This window comes from Hirsutella rhossiliensis (genome assembly GCF_020360975.1).
Source record: "Hirsutella rhossiliensis strain HR02 chromosome Unknown scaffold00005, whole genome shotgun sequence".
Taxonomy (NCBI): Eukaryota; Fungi; Ascomycota; class Sordariomycetes; order Hypocreales; family Ophiocordycipitaceae; genus Hirsutella; species Hirsutella rhossiliensis.
In genome coordinates, this window is record NW_025408671.1 from 5,577,331 (window position 1) to 5,593,264 (window position 15,934).

The following is a 15,934-nucleotide window of genomic DNA, read 5'->3' on the forward strand; positions in this document are numbered from 1 at the left end:
AGAGTAAGCGCGAGGCTCCACGGGGGGGATACGGCGGCCTGAACGAGCACACGTTTTCGGGGCGCTTCGTTTAGACCATAATGAAGTCGGAGACTGGAGCGGCAAAGCGGAGCGACAGCCAATAATCCACGTACAAATAGTGCAGGGCTCGTAGAAGCCTCCGGATACAACGTCAAGTGCGTTGTGGAAGTGAGACGACGGTCCTGATATGGAGCGGGCTGGGGGTGCAAAGCGGGAAAGCAGGTGGAACTTGAATGAAGCTGTACAAGAGTCGTGACGCTACCGCTGCAGGTGTTGTACGGTAGGACATGGAGGCTGGGCGGGCGGCGGAGACAGTTTGCCGGGGTTTAAGCGACCAGACAGGTACATGCACAGAGGTCCATCTCTCAACCTTGTTTGAACGACTCCGTTCTATATCGATTGAGAGACTCGGAAACAGAAGTCTTGAAAGTGTATTTACTGTCACAGTCCTCGAGCTGACTCAACACAAACCATTGAAAGAGACGTGATGAATCCACATTCCATCTATTGACGTCCGCTAGCTTTCCCCTGTTCATGATAGAGGAGCGCGACATCATACGCCCGCAACGGACACAATTGCAGCCACAGTATCGACTCTTCAACACCCCCGAGTCCCTTTCACCAGCAACGCCCCACGTATAGTGTGCCGCGCGTCGGCGAAAAGGCTACCGGGTAGTACTTCTCACTCCCAGCTCTGAGCAGCAGCCGCACGCACTTCACGGCATCAAAGCGGCCTCCATCCTCACAATGACTTCGCCCAACGACATCGTCATGGGCCAAAGCCAAGACCCCGGCGACTTCCAAACCCACCAGCCCTTCACGGCTGAGGAAAACATTGACCACCTGAATGCCATCGGCCGCTCCATCGCTCAACTCATGAGCCACACCGCCACGGCGCTCAACGCCCTCACTACACCCGCCAGCGCCGAGCCCGTAGCAGACGGCGCCAACCAGCCGGCCCTGGACCCGCCGTCGCAAAAGGAGGCGTTCCGCTCGGCCACCGACTCCTTCCTCACCACACTGCACAGCATCGACGTGCGCATGAAGCGCCAGGTGCTGGCCCTCGAGGAGGCAGGCATCGTGAATCTGTCCAACGCCCCGCGACAGGGCCCCAACAGCGCCGCGGCCAAGGCGTCGCTCAAGCCCAATGGCGTGGGAACCGTCGGAAACCTGGACGTCGGCTGGCTCAACAGCCGAAGCTGGCGCGTGGAGCGGGACATGGAGGCGGAGCTATGGCAGGAGGCCCGCGACTTTCTGGAGAAGCATGACGAAAGTCTCAAGATGAGCTAGCCCAAGGCTCACTTGCTGCGATTTCAGAGTAAAGGGCAGCAATTTCCAAGTTTCGTGCCAAGGCGTTTGGGCGTCCCGGGAAGTGGCCGGCACACGCGCAGAGTCATATGTCCTCAACTAAACTACCTACGTGCCGTTACCGAGCCAGCAATGGCAGCCCTTGCTGGTGTTTTCCCCAATGCACCTGTCCAGCCTACTTGTCGTCGCAAAGTCTGTTGTACGCGTGCGTCATCACGCCATCTTTAGGGTCGGGTGCCAGAACGAGGTTTCTGGGCTTGATGCTGCAACGGTGTGGTTAGCCAGGCTGTAGTGGCTGGAGCGTTGTCGGTCGCCTTTGTCTTACAGAGAGTCGAAGACATAGCACTCAAACTTTTTTGAGCCAGTCACCGTGCCTATGCCCTGGGTCAGCAAAGATGCGCCGCGTCGTGGGGGAATGATGGGGATCCCACTTTCGTATCCCGCAAAGGAGACGCAGCCTGGTATGCCGCCGCAGGAGTACTGGCACTTGAACTCTCCATACGATAGAGAGGGATTTCCCATCGACATTTGCTTCCAAGTCAATCAGCCTTGCTCTCCAGGCTGGCAATCAGACGTCACATACAACGCTGCTTCCGAGGGTGGAGTGACGCTTGCGCCAAGACGGGTCGACGATGAAGTCATGGCTGCCGTTGCCGGATGGCGGCTTGACCTCCTGGTACTGGATGTCGTAGTTCTCCGTCTTTGTCGGCGATCCGTGGACGCATTTGCTTTCACTAACACGGATGCCAGGCGCAGGTTGAAGCGCAGGCGCGCCTATGACCACGGCGGCCAGCAGCAGGATGAGTAGCGGGAGGGGGACCATGCTGTGTATATTTCTCTGTCTGTATTTCGACGATTTCAACACGGGAAGGAGAATAAACGAAAAATAGCAAGGTCGAGGTCGAGCTCTTTGTTCCACCGTTCTTGTAGGACGATGCTCAGCATCACTTGGTATGTAGATGCCCCTCAAAGCGAGCGCAGATCGCACCGCACATCACATGCCACCCTCAACCTGCGTCTTCTCATTCCTCGACGCACGAAGCCGAAACAAAAGAAAATGGTAGCTTCACGCTTTCGGTACTGGAGACCGGTGATCGGAGCGGTGCTGAGCGTGCTCATCTAGGGAGCCAAGGGACCCTCCCAGTTTCTTACTGGTGGCGAGACCGACTACGCGTTTGCTTCAACCCCCTTATGGTAATCGTCCTAAGCATCTTTTGGCCGCAGCTTAGACATCTCGTCAACCTGCCTGAACCTGAGACGAGACTGCGCCCATGTGGTGTCGTGAAGAGACAAGATGTCGTGAGCGGCGGCAAAGAGTCGTCAGAGTGGCAGATAATGGCCGCGGCCAGCCAGTGCTTGTGAGCGCGACGCAGCCCACGAGATATGAAGATAGCGACAGAATGACTGCGTCCGTGTGGGAGACGACGGCAACATGACAAGTCGCGGTGTATCGCCCACCCGAGCTTTCTCTGTACCGCCATTACGGAAGAACCAGGTGGAGGCTTTTGTAGTCTACTACAAACGCGGGCTTGCCAATGAACCGGTCCCTTGCCCTCTATTCCAGCTCGACCGGGCTACAGTGCCCCAGACACGGCGGCTTCGCCATCCAGCCCTGGGGTTCCTGGAGCCGGGTCTCCATCCGCTTCTTGGGCTCTCGGGACCGCGTCTTGCTTTTGGCCGGGCTTCAGCTCAATAACGCCGTGGCTGTCAACCTTCCTCCGCATCGCCATGTACTTGATCCGCCAGCGGCACATGGCGTATGCAAAGCCGACTGTCGTTATGAATAGCGCACCGCATGTGAGAGCCAGAGCGATGGTGGACCCTGTGCCACCCTGGTCCGACTCAGTCGCGCGAGCCTGTAGCAAGCCATGGACGGCGATGTTCGGGTTGTGACTGGGCGTGCTACTTTCATATGTCATGACTGTTGCTCGCAGAAAATGGTACAGGAAGAGCATATGCTTCGTGCACACATGCAAAGCGGCTTGCAAGAGGACCTGGGCAAAGGGTCGAGCTGGACGGTCGCGAGATTACCCGGGGTATTTATCGTGGGCGTCGAACGCTGATCAAGGACTTGGAGGCGACCGTTGAAGGATGCCGTCTGTTTGCTACCTACCTCAGTCATCTTGATGGGCAAACAAGGCACATTGCACTGATTCGACACTGGTGCGCCTCAAGGCTCGGATAAGAGGCATCGGTGGGTGACGCCTGGTGAACATTGGGCGCGATGATTCTGTGAAGGTGATTGTCCATGTTTCATCATTTCTGGCGGTTATGGAGCGCGTACAAGCAAACCGGCGCGTGACGTAGACGTGGAGGATAAATGGACGTGGCAACACATGACGCATAAAGAGCAGCCAATGTTCCAGGCAGTCTATTTCCAAGCTCCGAAAGCGCCGAGGCGGGGCGGATGTAGCTGAAACCATCCAATACATATTACTGTACCTCGGGCGTGGGAGAGGGGGGGGGCGAGGCAGGGAGGGAGGCCACGAGGTTAATGAATGGAACGGCAAAGGGGCTTTGTTGCGCGAGGTGGAGCTTTTGGAATCGGTTCTTGTAGCTGTTGTCGCTGCTTGTCGCTGCTTGTGGACGTGGTGATCCGGCAAGAGAGGGGTTTGGGTTTGTCAACAGTAAGCAAGCAGCAAAAGTTCCGAGGCCGTGACAGCATCTGACCATGGCAAAGGGCCGCGGGGATGAGGTGACGGAACAGGACGATGGCTGGTGCTGTGATGGTGGTGATGAAAATGGAGGTGACGACGGGGACGATGATGATCCGTCTTTTCTCTTCAAAGTCAAGTCAATAGGGCGCATGGCTCTCTGCTCTGCATTCGTGACTACGTACTGTAATTACCTAATTACCTACTGTACTTAATTTGGCCGCAAGGCGCGTTGGTGCAAGAGGGGAAAAGTCCTGGTAGGCAGTCAGGCAGTGCCCCACTAGGCATGCCGTCCAATCATAACGTGCGCATTTGCCTCTCCGCATCCCTTTTCCCTCCTCTGCTGACTCCCTTGAACCGACAACGATTCGGGCACGGCTTCGTTGTTACTCTTGGCAAATGTAAAGGAAAGGTCGGCGCCCCTGCTCCGACACTCTCTTCCGGCGGCCTTCATCCTCTTCTTGCTCTGTTGCATTGAGCTTAAATTGCTACCGCACCTTGGTGGTTGCCTGTCATTCGCCCGAAACACCCGTACTCTGTGACGGCCAGCCTCCACGCGCTCAGGAGGCCCGAGTCCCCATACGAGAAGCCGCCGTCATGGCTCGCCATCGAGTCCCAGGGGCTTCGCCCTCCGCTCTCCTCTTCTACACGTTGTTTCTCGCAAGCACTTCCACGGCACACGAACACCACATGGGCAACAGCAAGATTGTCGCCGGAGACACCGTGTCTCCGGACCCCATCGTTCGTGGCCGTCGACGGCTCCCATCCGACAGCAACTGCTGCTAACAAAGTTCCTCAGGATACGGTACTATGGATCCACATCTTCATCCAGATGTTTGCCTACGGCGTCATCTTCCCCGTCGGGATGATACTGGGCGTACGTTGACCCTGCCTCGGCTCATCATCATCACTGACAACTTCTGGACAGATTACCAAATCGCGTTGGCACGTCCCGACACAAATATTCGGTTCTTCTCTCGCCCTCCTCGGCTTTTTCCTCGGCCATCTCCATGGCGGCCGTGAATTCGTCGGCGGCAACGTCCACTCTGGCTTCGCCAACATCCTGCAGCTGCTCCTCGTCGCCCAGGTCGTCCTGGGGCTCTACCTCAAGGGCCACTGGGAGAGAGGGGTCAATGGCAGGATCCGCAAGCTCATCCGCCCGTGCCACTCCATCATCGGCAAAGCCATGCCCGTTCTTTCCTGGACCCAGATGATCTTTGGCGGAATCACCACCCTCGGCTTCTGCCAGGGCGATCACCTGGGGCAGTGCCTGGCCCACTTCATCATGGGCAGTGCCTTTGTCGCCTACGCCGTCCTCTTGACCATCATCCTCGTCGTCGGCCAGGTCTGGATGCGGCGCTCTGGGCGCTCGCAGGAATTCTTCGACAGTGCCGTCATCGCCGCCTGGGGCTGCGTCAACACTTTTACCGAGCACCGCTGGGGCACGGCCTGGGTCAAGAACGACTGGCAGCATACCACCATGGGCATCATCTGGTGGTGTGCGGGCTTGGCCGGCATATTCCTCAGCAGGGACCGCGATGGGAACCCGAAGCGCAACTTTGTTCCAGGATTTGTCATCTTCATGACTGGCTGGGCCATGTCGGCGCACCCTCAGGAGCTCATGGTTAGCGCAATGACGCACGGCATGTTCGGCAAGACGCTCATGGCAGCCGGCCTGACCCGTATCATCGAGATTGCCTTTGTCCTCGGGGACAAGCAGTCCGTCGCGGACGATGGCCGCTCCTGGAACAGCTTTCAGTACATGCCCGTATTCGTGAGTGCTGTCTTGCGCCTGACTCGAGTTCATAATCGATGCTGACGACGTCTAGCTTTTGTATGCCGCGGGTTTCCTGTTCATGGGGGCAACGGAGGAGCAGATGGCCCTCGTAGACGCGTCGGCTCTGGACGGCGTGTCGTACATCCTAATTCTCTACTCTCTCGCCTTTCTCGTCTTCTTGTTCACCAACATGCTCGTCCATCTCTACGATCGCCTTGCGAATGCCGATGACCCCACCAAGGACTACGCCAACCGGCACGCAGTTGCAGAACAAGGTCGGCTTCGAGACGCCGAAGAGTTTGAGCTGGACGGATTGACGAGCGACGACGAGGGTGACGAGAGACGGCGGATGCTGAGGAGTAGTGAGGACCGTTCGAGCCTCGACACTCCAAGCACCCTCGGCAAGAATAATGAGTCGTCGGTATAGCGGCTGCACATGGCGAGGAAAATGGCTACGGTACTTGCATATTCAAGGCGTTGCGGCAATAAGGGATATTCGGGAACCTTGATTAGGGCGCTCTAAAGTCGTGAAGCGGTATCAGAGACTTTCCCATTCACTTCATGTACTCTTATGGCAACTCTCTTTTAACAAGACGTTGATGACGTTGGATGAAGTTGCCGTACACATGACGCGTCGACGCTTACAAAGATTTCATGTCCCTCTTCCGCCTTTGGTGGCTGTAGCGGGGACGGCTGGCGGGGCATCTTTTTTCTTCTCCAACCCGCCGAAACTTCAAAACTGTCTCTCCAGTTGCATCAGTCACCGAGATACCGCCGTTGCTCCTCATGCCGTCCGTCAAGAACCCCAACGGCCCGTCCAAGAACCGCCTTGCGGCGCGGGCGGCCAAGGTCAAGAAGTTGAGGCAAAAACAGTGCGCCTTTGGCAAGAACAAGATCAGCAAGGCCGACATCACGCGCGGTGCGAGGCCTGGGCTGCTGCCAACGAGCGGTCCTCGGGCCAAGCTCAGCGCCAAGAAGGCCCGGAAGCTGGACAAGAAAATGAATTACGCCATGAAGAGGAAAATGGAGGCCGAGGGCGAGGCAGAGATGAAAGGTGGGTGACAGCACCGGGCAAGGTTGAGGGCGACCGCCACTGACTTGCAGAGCAGACGCGCCAGAGATTGATGGGGAGGAGAAGCATGACGGCGGAGAGGAGGAAATGAAGGGGATTCAGTGATTTCGTGCCGCGCGACGGGAGTCCCGAGAGCAGCGACCAAGGGGACGTGGAAGAGTTGTGAGATGAGTCTTGCTCGTCCAAGCCGTGCCTTCACTGCTAACTGGCCGCAGACGACAGGCAACGTCACAGACTGACGAAATAATTCTCGGGTGGTGCGGAGCAAGGCTGTAATGAGTGCACGCGAAAGTAGGGCATGTGGCCTCCACAATGCTTCGGCTGGCGGCTTTTGGCAATTCTTGTCCCTCGAATAAAAGGTGGGGGTCGAAAAGGCTTCTCCGGGCTGCAGAGCGGGCAGAGCCTGCTTGAACGAGGCGCTGCATCAGGTTCACAAGCGACGAATTTGTGGTTGCTGAGCTGAGATGCACTCGCGGCATCTCGTCTCCGGCTGCGCGCCCGCGTCCAAACCAAAGGCACAGACCACGGGGCAAGGGCGTGGCCAGCACATGCCCGAGCCATGTGTAACCGACGACCCAATGGGCGAGCCACGTGGATGATCAACAATGGCGATTCGGATGGCCGCATCTCCTCCGCTCTGCTTGACGGCCATCTTACGCGTAGCCTGCCTGGAGGGTGCGAATGTCTATTCGAGCTGGGCTTTCTCCTTGGCCGGCAATAGGAAAAAGAGCGTTGCCAATGGATGCTGGAGCTATTGTTGCTATTGTCTTGTGAATGCGGGATTGGTTCCCATGTGTATCCTTGACACCCAATTGGTGTTCGCATTTCGGGGCAACACTGGCACTTCTCTCTGGCAGTTGCCAGGCCTCGATTTAAGAGTTCCGAGTTGCCAGGGTCCTCTGCAGGCGGGCGCAAGCGTCATCGCCATCCTCCCAGCTCATCCACCGTCGTTCTCTCATGCTCCTTTCGTGTCCAAACGCTCTTACTTTTGATCCAACGACTCGTTCCTAGCCACGCATCTATCTCTGCACTGTTCGAAGAATCAAGCATCGGGTCAAGGTAGAGCAGGGCCGTTTCGCACGACACATCGATGGGCCAGCCCGGACAACTCTGCGAGATGTCCTCGGACGAGGAGCCCGCCTCGGGCCTTGCGCACTCTCAGCTTCCCACGCCGGACGCGCGGCTTTCTGCTGGTAAACAAGTTTCCCCCCTCAGCCACGACCGTTTTGAATTCCCTCAAGTCAACTCGATGTGCTCAAAAGACGGGGACTCGTCGAGCCGCTCGACCACGGTGGACAGCTTTGTCGAGCTCCTGCGCAGTGCCGTCCCCACGGAGCTTATCCCGCGAAACCTCCACTGCTACATGGTTCGAGAATCCAACGCTCGCCTGGAAATGGCAAAGGCCGCTGGCGTTGAGCTTGGCGAGCTCAGCATTGGCGACGACTGCCTGCCGACTTGGCCCGACCTGCACTGGGACCCGGACACCGAGTCGCTTCATGCAGTCATACAGAACCGCCTTGTCGATTTCCAGGTCTCACAGGACCTGGGAGACCTGATCCGCGAGGAAATCGTGATAAAGGGGAACTTGAAGCTATCGCAAGCCCGGGAGCTTGGCGTCGGCATCAAGAACCTCTCGATTGGCTTCAACCTCTTGCCCACCTGGGACCCTGCACAGAGTGATGTCGAGGACGGACCGGTCGTCATTATCGATGATGATGAGTCGGCTCTCGACTCTGAGGCGACGGCGTCGCAAGCGGATAACTTTTCGGTTGCGCTTCCGTCGGATGCCATCCTCATCACGCCCGTGACGGATGTCTTTGACAGCCATTCCTTGTCCACTCCTCGGCGGAGCAGTCTGCCCTCCCCTAGTGGGAGCGACTGCGACAGCGACGATAGGGACGGCGGCGGCGATGAGTTTGACGACGTAATCACGTTGGAAAACTACGTCTCGGCGCTGCCAGTCTACGAATACGGCGATGCTGTCAACATTTTGCACGACGTGCAGCTTGTCGGTGGCCCGGAAGGCGTGTCAGAAGTTGACCTGGAGGTCTATCTCGTCGAGGGTGACGACGACGTCGCCGACCTGTCCGAAGTCGAGCTTGCCATTGACCGAGAGGTTTACGAGTGCCTTTTTGGAGACGATGAGGCTATCGACATTGAGATTCCGGGAACGGAATTGTTCTGCTTCAATTGCGTGGACGAGGCCGTGAGCGACACTGATGACCTCGAGAACCATGTGTCGTTGCAGGCGGACTCCTCTTTGGGACTCGGGCTTGACGAACTGGAGTCCCTTGATCATTCTGAAGAGGCCACTGAGGACGACGATCGTGGGCCGACGCCGGTGGACTCCTCTTTGGGGCTTGAGGTCGAAGACCTGGAGTCACTTGATCATTCTGAAGAGGCCACAGATAATGACGATGACAGCGAAGCCAGTCAAGAAGGTGGCGATCTAGGCAATGACCAGCATCACCATAACGAAGACGAGCTCGGCAACATTTAGCAGTGACGAAGGGACGACAAACATGGGGCGCATTGATATATAATTACGAGAGCTATTTGCAGGCTGCTTCAGGGATCTTTGAACCGCTTTTTTTTTCCTTTACGAGGGAGGGGGGCATACGGGACACATGCGGATATACTGATTCAGGAAAGAGGCAAAGGCCGAGCAGACCGGCGGCGGCTTCAAAGGCGGCTTGGGACTTTGGGCGGCGTGCGTGTTTACACGATGAGCACGATGGTCGCTTCTTCCAGGGGATGCATACTTCTGAGAGGTTGGTATTTGCTTTTATCAAGAAGGAACTCGGGGATATAGCATTGAGAGTCGAGGGCGTTTGGAAGAAATTTATCAGTCTCGCCTTTTTACGATTCTCTCCTCGAATATCGATGGCGAGAGTCTGCGTACGGCGTTTGTTGAAAGCTATCCATCCAATACATATTGCTGGAGGCAGTAGAGAGGTCCAGGCATACAGTCTTGAGACCTGCTCGAGATTCCATTGGGAATAACGGAATAACCAAGCATCCCCTTGGGGACAAGGCACAATGAGGTCGCATCTTGTTTGGTTATCTATGCTCTCTTTTCACTCGGTATTCACCCCCCTTTCGAATCACACTCAAGAGACTGCTGCGAGCAACGTTCACATGTGTTTCCATCCGTGTGCCTCGACCAACGATTGCTCCAGGCACGACAGGAAAGTCTTAGTACTTGTTGTCAATATACCGACAACGTCTTTACCAGTACGAGTCCAAACCTGTGCTGGGTCTCGGCCTTGTCGTGGCGCAGTCATGGAGGTTCCATGACTCCTTTGAGTCGTTTGTCAGGTTTTAGTGGGCGCTGGCAGAGAGACATGGCGACTGAAGTGAGGCATGTCAACCCCGGAGCTGGAGTGCCTCGCCTTTCATTCTTCAGCAAGATCTTGGCTTTACTCACCGCGTCTCAGCCATGCACAAGCTCACCACCACCCTACACCGCCGACCCGAAGGAGACGTTGTTTTGATTCCATATAAATGGAGCAGCACGCGAGTCGGCAGCGAGGCCTTCAACAACCACGCGAATGACTTGAGAAGACCTACACCTGAAACCGGCTCGTCCCGAGACGCCTCGCAACCAGAGTGTTCAACTGTTTGGATGCTAATTTCTTCGAAGCACCTGACTCTGACGTCGAGGCCGTAGACTTTGGCCCTTTGTGGTGGGCTCAGCGTCGCGGGCTTGTGTGCGCCAGTCTGCGATACTCGCGAGCCTGGTTGGTACGACGAGCGATGGAGCGACTCTGGTAACCCGGCTACGAATGACGAAGGCGCCAGTGGAGATGCTCATCCACTCGACGAACTGACAAGCACGTCCTCGGGGCAGGGCTAAAGCAATGTTGTTCAAGACGGGCGGGGATGTCCAAGCCGCGACACAAGTGTACGCTTGTCGGGTTCTTGAAGAGTGGTGTTGCTCGAATCGAGAAACTGGTACTGGGTGCTGTCGGCGGGAAGAATATCATGTAAAACGCGCCCACGATGCATCTACTGAGGCGTCCCATCCTTTGCCTGGTCAAGCGGTTTCTCTCAGCTTAACGGTTATAGTACTGTCAGTAGGGCGAGCACTTAGAATTGCATCTGTTGTAGCGATACTTGCTCTCTAGTTTATTACGCTTTTACTATAAAACTGCCCTTGATCCAAATTGAGCTTATGAATCCAGAGTCTCATTACGGCAGTATTACTATTTCAGCTCCTTCGACGTGCCAGTATCAATCTATCGACTTCTTCCCGAGAGGTCGACAAGACGTAGATCTACATTCGGTCACTTCAGTGGCTTCACAACGCATAAAGTAGCCTTGCTGTTGACGACTGCTAGCGACAATTACCTGTTCAGCCGCTCTTGGAAGGTTTAAAGCCTTCACAGGTGCTCAAAAAAGTTGATGGGTACAGACAGTATGAATATCATCTTGGCATGGCCCATGGGCCCAAAAGAGCGTGATCCATAGTATATTCTCCCGTGCAGTCGGCAATTCAATACTCAACGGTTTCAGCCTGCTGCATCCCAGTCCCATTCAAGGCCACTCCCCGTTCCTTGACTCCGCGAGATGCCAACACAGAATATAGCCGGTGGCTCAAGCTTGCCATCAAAGAACGAATTAGTCCGTAGAACCTTTCCAGCTCCTCAACTCCCAAACTGAAGCCGCCCTCTTTCTAATCCCATACGGATTTTATCCTTTCACACCCTATGCCTGTATCAAGGTCCGAGAGTTATTCTGATCCAATTAAGGCTTATTGAGCCGTAATTCGTTTCATGCGATAGTCATAAGGGTTCTTCCTCCGGATTTTCCAAGAGATACTCGTCCGGCAACATGACGGCGCGGTCGAGCTTAGACGGCAGGGCGCGGTGGCGGCCGCGGATCATCATGGCGCAGATGATGAGCTTCCCAACCACGGAAAACTTTGCGCTGAGCGACGCTGTGGTGCTGGGATGGCCAAGGCTTATACCCACGTTGGCACTTCCGGGACGTTAGAGACATTGCCTCAAGTATGACTGGACTTGAAGACTTACTACGCCGAGACAACCTCGAAGAAGATGGGGAAGATTTCAAACGACTGATATTATTTGTTAGTTCATCGTGTCCGTGCCTTGGAGCGGCTGGATTCTGTCTGGGGACTTGCCGGTTCGTTTCGATCTTGAATCTTGGATGACTCCGACACCGCCAGAAGGAAGATCCCGAGAAAGATGTACCACAAGTCAAAGCTGAGCTGCTGTTGCATGTGCCGCAGCAGGTAGGAGAATCCCTTCTTCTCATCATATTGGGCCTCTGATGCGTATAGGCTGACGGACCTCTCTTCGTATGTGTTCGACGTCCGAACGCTCAGGGCAACGGGGTAGATGGATATGTACATCATGACCAGCAAGCTGAACTGCACGGCAGGGTGCACTTTGGACAACGTATAAGGCGTCATGCCGGCGTGACGAGACGCCACCGCCTGGAAGAGAGCCGCGACGACGCGCTTCCCGACGGAGAGGCTCGCGACCTCGGGGTTATGCCAGTCCAGGACGACAATGAGCAGCGTGTCGACAAAGCTAAGCGCAAAGATGATGCCGAAAAGCGCCCAGGTTGTGCCGCCGGGGAAGAGGAGCGTGTAGCAGCGACGCGGGTGGTTGAGCAGAAAGGCACACGACTCTCGCATCGGGGAGTCGCGCGGCGCCAGCTTTGACGTGGTCCAGAAGATGAGGCGCAGGAAGACCGGGTAGAGCGTCTCGCCCGCGAAGCCGAGGAAGCTCATGAGCAGCAGCGGCCAGACGGCGTCGCGGAAGGGGGCCATGTTGTCTGGTGTGAGGGTGAAGCCAAGGTTATCCGTCATGGACTGTGCCGTGTAGAAGGCCCTGATATTGGTCCGGTTAGACGGGGTGGCATGTCGGCGGATTGGTGGCCTTCGCTCTCTCAGGACGGCTGCAGAGATTCACTCACCACCAGTTCTTGTCTTGCCTATCTCTGTGAGATAGTCTGTGTAGCGTGTGGTTTACCTCCCGGGACAATGTCTGTGAGCATGACTGCACCGGCAGCACCAGGTGCGCCAGCTCAGATCAGAGACGTCATGGGCTACATGCGAGGAAGGGGATGTGCAAAGGGAAAAGACGAACCATTGGCTTGGGCGACCCCTATAAGCAAAAGCTCCTCCCACCACGGTCTGGCTCAGACTCGGCTACGACACGCAACGTCATGTTTCTCGCGGCAGCGTGCGCCGTTGATTCGAGGCCCGTCTGTCACGTATGCGGAGGGCTCAATATCATCAATCTTCCCCTCCCTATTTGTCCACCTGCTTCATCAACCTGCAGCTCGAATGGCGTTCACGCTGCCGTTCGGGAGGAGGCGCATGTGATCGAAACGGAACATGAGATGAGTCCCAAACCGTGAACAAAAATTCGTCGTGACCTGACTCGAGGTGCGTCAACGTAAAGAGGCTGAGGGCACAACCTGGCTTGGATTGTAAGAGCTGAATGCTTTCAGACACGTCAAGCAACCCCTGTCAGGCATGGCACTTCGACGATGCCGATTGGAGTCTGCAAGGAGGCTGACAGCTCGACCATCTCCCCCCGTTCCCCCTGGTCCCCTAGACGCGGAGTGGGCCAAGGGGTTCCGCAGACAATCCCAGTATTTATCGTCAGCCAGACGCTTAGAAGGGAAAGAGAAGGCGAAAGAGGCAGATACCCCCCAACAAACAGCGGCTGTCAACTGTCAATTGCATCGGCGTTAACGTGGTGTAACAGCACTCTCGGCGTGCACATGTAGCCCAAAAAGGCGAGGCTGACTCCTACGTGGCTCCATGGTCTCTGTGCGTCTTTCTGCCGGGCCAGAGGGCCGCGTTCCGGTTCATAATGCAACCCCCGAGAGACATTCAAATATATATAGATGTTTCGTCTTTGCATTAATCAAGTTGATTCTAGTTACGGCCTGGAAAACTCTGCGAGCAAAAGCACTTGTACAAGAGTATAGCCCAGCGTCATCCGAGGCCAGTATATGGTTGTCAGAGCTGACAAGCAAGCCACATGGCAACATGTGAGTTGCCACGAGTCAAGACAAAAATGAGCAACGACACCTCGACAGCAGCGAATCAGGCCGCAAACCTCAACCCTGGGCTGTGAGCGAGGAAGGGTAAGAGCACAAACATGAGCCATTCGAGGATCTTCCCCCTCGTCCAATATGCAGGTAGATCCCGATACAAGCAACACGCGTCCCCTCCTCTCGGTATATCCCGATGTGCTCCATCAGTTCTGGCGGCAGAGCCAGTCCATCTGTGCCTGCAGCCGCTGCACCTCCTCCTCGAGCTGGCGGTTGCGCCGCTCCAGGAAGAGCTCGTGCCGCGGTCTCGACGGCGACGGCGAAGCGAGTCCCGGGTCGGGCGTCAGTGGCGGCATGCAGCTCGGCGTGTTGGGCAGCGAAGACGGTTCCGTCGAGGAGCTGCAAGCCGCGGTCGAGGCGCTTCCTGGTTGTTGCTGCCGCGCTTCGTCGTAATCGCCCATCTCGTCGTCTGCGTCTTCTCCAATGTCCCCCTCGTCGGCCGGCTGGACAGTCACAAACAGACGACGGTTGACCCTCTGTATCCGGGGGGAGCTGCGCGTCGGCTGCCTGCACGCCGCCCGGAGATGCTGCACCGACTTGATATGCCGTTGGTATATGGTTTCAGTCGTGAAGCGACGGCCGAACTGGAGGCAGCCGTGGACGGTACAGTGACGCGCCTCGGGCTGCAGCCAGAAATCGTCGTCGTCGTCCTTCTTGGGGACGGAAGCCTCGACAGGAAAGAGGTGGCTCCATGTCTGAATATGGTAGTAGTATGAGTGGCTCGTGGCCAGACACTTGCCGAACTGAGGGCATCCTCGGACGTCACAGAGAAACGTGCGACGAGCTTCCCGCTTCTGTTCCAACTCTTCCACCGAGAGATGCTTCCTCCTCAGAGCCTCCTCTTCCTGGATGGCGGCAACGTGGCAGTGGCTCTTGACGTGGACCTCGTACATGCGCTCGGTCCACTGCTGCAGATATCGGCAGCAGCAAGGCTCGATGCATAGAAAGTAGTCTTCAGCCGACCCTTCAGACAGCGTCTCATCAGGGTCGGTGACTTTGTCCGGGTATCGGGTACCGTCTCGCTGCCCGAGGCTGCGGTGCGAGGTGGAAACGATAACATGTTTCCGATATTCCAGGTGACTCTCAAACTCGAACCCCTTCAATTCGCACCCGTTCTTCGCGCAGACCCATTTCTGATGGCCCGTCGCCTTGACATGACGGGCAAGCGCCGGCTGCGCCGCAAAGTAGGCTTCGCAACCGGCGCAGGCATAGGGTGGTGAGTGCCATTCCTTCAGATGAATGTGACACTCTTGAGCCGAGCCACACACGACGCCGTCGCATCCGTCGAATGGGCAGGCAAAGGTGCCTGCCTCGCCCTCGTTGGGCGAATCGAGCAACAGAAAGTCGGGGGGCGGATCGGTGCAGCCACCCGTGACATCCATCTTGTCTGTTTTCGGTGAGACGAAAGCTTGCTTGTCGTTGACCGAGCTCATGTCTCCATAACCTAGACTCTCTTGGCCTTGTTCGAAAGTCGTCTGAAGCTGGAGAAGATCAAGAAGGATAGAAAAGCCCACGGTGGAGGAGGAGAGTTCACCGCCGGCTTGCAACGTTGAGTTCTTTCCCTCGAAAAAGGAGCCAGGGATTCCCTCGCACACCTTGCAAGCACCTCTGTCGGCCTATCTCGGCAGAGATGCGAGACGAAATCTGGGAAAGAAACCAATGGCCGAAACGGGGGGCGGGCAGCTGGCAGCCTCGCGAAACAAGGGCAAGGTTGCTTTGTATCGGCCGGCTACTGGGACTTGCGCGACGGAATTCAAAACCATTCGGTCTGGTCACTCGCCATATGAGAGGCGTTGGCAGAACCTTGAACGCGGTTCACGTCGCGTGGGTGTCGGCGCGGCAACGCGGCACGTAATGCCAACATGAAGGCGCCGCGTCCTGAGCCTTTTGACACAAACAGGTTTGAAGCTGCCATTTTAAGCTTCAGCACCGCTTCCGTGTTTCTCATTCCTTGTGTACGAGTTTCTCCAGGTTGCCCGAGTTGAACTCTTGTCTTTACGTTTCTCC

The 15,934-nt window shown here is 56.4% G+C and overlaps 8 protein-coding genes across 8 annotated transcripts; 4 read left to right on the forward strand and 4 right to left on the reverse strand.

Moving 5' to 3' along the window:
• Positions 1–768: 768 nt before the first annotated feature.
• Positions 769–1,311, forward strand: HRG_06177 (mediator complex protein; the record flags this gene model as incomplete). Its single annotated transcript, XM_044864648.1, has 1 exon — positions 769–1,311. The coding sequence occupies one exon, from the start codon at positions 769–771 to the stop codon at positions 1,309–1,311; it is 543 nt and encodes a 180-aa protein (XP_044721180.1).
• Positions 1,312–1,504: 193 nt separating this feature from the next.
• HRG_06178 (uncharacterized protein) lies at positions 1,505–2,152 on the reverse strand (the record flags this gene model as incomplete). Its single annotated transcript, XM_044864649.1, has 3 exons — positions 1,505–1,592; positions 1,655–1,860; positions 1,913–2,152. The coding sequence occupies 3 exons, from the start codon at positions 2,150–2,152 to the stop codon at positions 1,505–1,507; spliced, it is 534 nt and encodes a 177-aa protein (XP_044721181.1).
• Positions 2,153–2,903: 751 nt separating this feature from the next.
• HRG_06179 (uncharacterized protein) lies at positions 2,904–3,248 on the reverse strand (the record flags this gene model as incomplete). Its single annotated transcript, XM_044864650.1, has 1 exon — positions 2,904–3,248. The coding sequence occupies one exon, from the start codon at positions 3,246–3,248 to the stop codon at positions 2,904–2,906; it is 345 nt and encodes a 114-aa protein (XP_044721182.1).
• A 1,332-nt stretch (positions 3,249–4,580) lies between these two features.
• On the forward strand, positions 4,581–6,187 carry HRG_06180 (uncharacterized protein; the record flags this gene model as incomplete). The annotated part of the gene is made up of 4 exons (XM_044864651.1): positions 4,581–4,724; positions 4,783–4,860; positions 4,912–5,757; positions 5,813–6,187. The coding sequence occupies 4 exons, from the start codon at positions 4,581–4,583 to the stop codon at positions 6,185–6,187; spliced, it is 1,443 nt and encodes a 480-aa protein (XP_044721183.1).
• A 359-nt stretch (positions 6,188–6,546) lies between these two features.
• HRG_06181 (uncharacterized protein) lies at positions 6,547–6,937 on the forward strand (the record flags this gene model as incomplete). The annotated part of the gene is made up of 2 exons (XM_044864652.1): positions 6,547–6,814; positions 6,870–6,937. 2 exons carry the CDS (start codon positions 6,547–6,549, stop codon positions 6,935–6,937), a joined length of 336 nt encoding a protein of 111 aa, XP_044721184.1.
• A 1,012-nt stretch (positions 6,938–7,949) lies between these two features.
• Positions 7,950–9,332, forward strand: HRG_06182 (uncharacterized protein; the record flags this gene model as incomplete). The annotated part of the gene is made up of 1 exon (XM_044864653.1): positions 7,950–9,332. One exon carries the CDS (start codon positions 7,950–7,952, stop codon positions 9,330–9,332), a length of 1,383 nt encoding a protein of 460 aa, XP_044721185.1.
• Positions 9,333–11,616: 2,284 nt separating this feature from the next.
• Positions 11,617–12,856, reverse strand: HRG_06183 (cation transport protein; the record flags this gene model as incomplete). Its single annotated transcript, XM_044864654.1, has 5 exons — positions 11,617–11,812; positions 11,866–11,909; positions 11,976–12,690; positions 12,776–12,788; positions 12,832–12,856. The coding sequence occupies 5 exons, from the start codon at positions 12,854–12,856 to the stop codon at positions 11,617–11,619; spliced, it is 993 nt and encodes a 330-aa protein (XP_044721186.1).
• A 1,217-nt stretch (positions 12,857–14,073) lies between these two features.
• Positions 14,074–15,309, reverse strand: HRG_06184 (uncharacterized protein; the record flags this gene model as incomplete). The annotated part of the gene is made up of 1 exon (XM_044864655.1): positions 14,074–15,309. One exon carries the CDS (start codon positions 15,307–15,309, stop codon positions 14,074–14,076), a length of 1,236 nt encoding a protein of 411 aa, XP_044721187.1.
• Between the last annotated feature and the right edge of the window lie 625 nt (positions 15,310–15,934).